General features: G+C 46.0%; 1 protein-coding gene across 1 annotated transcript in view; it reads right to left on the bottom strand.

Annotated features, from left to right (window-relative positions):
- SRCAP (Snf2 related CREBBP activator protein) overlaps nt 1-3,146 on the bottom strand; it is a 27,363-nt gene that overhangs the window by 22,473 nt on the left and 1,744 nt on the right. Inside the window, exons 2-4 of the mRNA XM_072417015.1 lie at nt 2,777-2,951; nt 2,200-2,400; nt 1,761-1,946 (exon numbers count right to left, since the gene is read on the bottom strand). Coding sequence (XP_072273116.1) covers nt 1,761-1,946; nt 2,200-2,400; nt 2,777-2,809 — 420 coding nt within the window. The 5' untranslated portion in view covers nt 2,810-2,951. The remainder of the gene's footprint in view (nt 1-1,760; nt 1,947-2,199; nt 2,401-2,776; nt 2,952-3,146) is intronic.

Here is a 3,146-nt window from a genome sequence, read left to right as displayed (position 1 = left end):
ACGGCGGAGGGGCAGGAGGAGGAAGGCATTGTACGTTAACAGCGGAGGGGCAGGAGGAGGAAGGCATCGTACGTTACGGCGGAGGGGCAGGAGGACACAGTACATGAAGGATAAGGCAGTTACACAGTTATGAAAAGACATTGTTGTTTTCCTCTCTGTAATATACAATATCACACATTAATGATATGTCATAGCAGAGAGGATCTTTCTTTAGCACCAGCTACCAAATCCCAGCCTACATAACAAGGCAAGGACCTGTTTTATCAGTGCACCTCCACCCACACATATGACAGACAGATATACACACACACATTTATTACACATACATACTTTCAGCTTTAATTCAGTGGGATGAACAAAAAGATTGTATAAAATGTGAGGAACTAAATCCTTTATTACACAATCACTTCATTTCAGGGGCTGAGAAGTAATTGGACAAATGAAAAAGCTGAAAATAAAATGGTCATTTCTAATACTTGGATGAAAACCCTTTGCTGGCAATGACAGCCTGTAGTCTTGTACTCATGGACATCATCAGATGCCGGGGTTCCTCCTTATTATTGCTCTGCCAGGCCTTTACTGCAGCGGCTTTCAGTTGCTGTTTGTTTGTGGCCTTTCTGTCCGAAGTTTAGTCTTCAACAAGTGAAATGTTCAATTTGGTTCAGATCAGGTGACTTGGCCATTCCAGAATATTCCACTTCTTTGCTTTAATAAACTCCGGGGTTGCTTTGGCTGTATGTTTTGGGTTATTGTCCATCTATGAAACGCCCCCCAATCAATGTGACTGCATTTAGCTGGATTTGAGCAGACAGTATGTCTCTGAACACCTTGGAATTCATTCGGCTGCTTCTGTGTCACATGATGGATAAACACTAGTGTCCCAGTGCCATGGCAGCCATGCACGCCCAAGCCATCACACTGCCTCCGCCATGTTTTACAGATCATGTGCTATGCTTTGGATCATGAGCTGTTCCACGCCTTCTCCATACTTTGTTCTTGCCATCATTCTGGTAAAGGTTGATCTTGGTTTCATCTGTCCAAAGAATGTTTTCCCAGAACTGTGCCGGCTTTTTTAGATGTTTTTTAGCAAAGTCCAATCTCGGCTTTCTATTCTTGAGGCTTATGAGTGTCTTGCACCTTGCAGTGCCCCCTCTGTATTACTTTCATGCAGTCTTCTCTTTATGGTAGACTTGGATATCGATACGCCTACTTCCTGGAGAGTGTTGTCACTTGGTTGGCTGTTGTGAAGGGGTTTCACCATGGAAATGATTCTGCCATCATCCACCACTGTTGTCTTCCATGGACGTCCAGGTGTTTTGGCGTTGCTGAGTTCACCAGTGCTTTGTTTCTTTCTCATGATGTACCAAACTGTAGATTTTACCACTCCTAATATTGCACCAATTTCTCGGATGGGTTTTTTCTGTTTTTGCAGCGTAAGGATGGCTTGTTTCACCTGCATGGGGAACTCCGCATGTTGTCTGTTCACAGCAAAATCTTCCACATACACCCCCCCCCCCCCTCAAATCATCTCCGGGCCTTTTATCTGCTTAATTGATAATGACATAACGAAGGAATTGCCCACACCATCTTTTTGTTCATCGCACTGAATTAAAGCTGAAAGTCTGCAGTTGAACGGCATCTGAGTTGTTTCATTTAAAATGAGTTGTGGTAATGTACAGAAGTGAAATTAGAAAAAAGTTGTCTATCCAAATATTTATGGCGCTAGCTGTATGAGCACACATGAATGTCACTTCTCTCACCTTTCTTGCCACCCCCCTCTTCCACCGACGTTCCTGTGCAAAGTCTGCAGACAGCCATTGCATCTCCTCACATAGGTAGTCCCAGTGCACTTTTGGACGAGTTGGTTCTGGAAATTTAGAAAGACGACGTGCAGTCCAGAATCCCTCTTTCCGCAACTCAGCTATTCGATTCTCAATCTCGGCTTCCTAGAGGAGAAAATATGGGGAAAACCATCAGCCATATTGTCCCGAATACCAAATATATCCCTGGCTCTGAAATACAACACTGCTAGATGGGACAGTAAGAACCCAAACCGGAAAATACAACATTTACTTCACAACAGCTGCAGGATGGTTTGCAATTTACCACAGAAAATGTGCGACACCCAGAACTTTATTTCTCACATTTGTGAGACGCTGGGACTTCTAGGAGCCCCCATGTTTCTCATTATATACGCACATGTTTAGCCTGCTCAGCAATCTCCGTGTGGCTGTCCCATTTCTGTCCAGATAAGGAGTCCTGCTGGTTTCCATAGACACCATCGTCCGTAGGGGAACCAGGACCCACATCCCCAATATCACCTAACAAGTCAAACGGGGAGGACTCCCCACTGGAGCCTGGAGACATGGGGGGATTGCCAGCCGTCAATGTGTCCAATTCCTGGAAGAGAGAGGACAGAGAATAAGAACACCTACACAAAATGCAGCTCAGATTTCTCTCCTGATCAGGCGGGTGGAAGGAACATCAGCGTAGATGTCTGCCAAACGTAGCCATATTTACCCAGCTATGTCTATCCGACAACCTGCACCCCTCTCCCCTTCTATTTTATGCGGGGAGGGTCACAATAAAGGATGCTAAAACTTTTCTGATGGAAAGCCACTTCAGTGACCTGGCCGCCATTTCCACCCTCAGAGTATTTATCAAGGAGTGGCTGCTCCAGTATTTCCAGCCTCCCAGGTTCTGTATGAAGCACCCCGGCTAAATAGAGATAACTAATCTGCACAGAGGGGTATAAACACTTAGGAAATGCCCCTACCTGGGGCTGTCTTCGAGCAGGAGAGGGGTGCATTGTGACAAGGCAAGCACACTCTTCACTCTCTCTGTACTCCGGTGAAAGGTTTGTGGCTTGCTGCAGGGCATGCTGGGATGCTGCCTCATTGTGAGCCAGACCCTCCAGCCTCCAGTCCAGTGCACTGGACCTATGGGAAACTCTGCAAAGACAAAGACAAGGCGTTACTTCACACCTGAGGACTCCACTGCCACCTACAGGTCATCGTGTGCTACTACACATGAGATTCATCCTTTATATGGGGCGCCCCTGAAGTCACCATACATCTACACAGAGCGCCCCCTTGTGATTATATATTCATATAACACAACACACACCGCCCATACACACAGTCCAT

The sequence above is a fragment of the Pyxicephalus adspersus genome, chromosome 7 (genome assembly GCF_032062135.1).
Source record: "Pyxicephalus adspersus chromosome 7, UCB_Pads_2.0, whole genome shotgun sequence".
NCBI classification, from domain to species: Eukaryota; Metazoa; Chordata; class Amphibia; order Anura; family Pyxicephalidae; genus Pyxicephalus; species Pyxicephalus adspersus.
The sequence above is the reverse complement of the archived record's forward strand: the minus strand, read 5'-3'. Positions and strand labels throughout refer to the sequence as shown.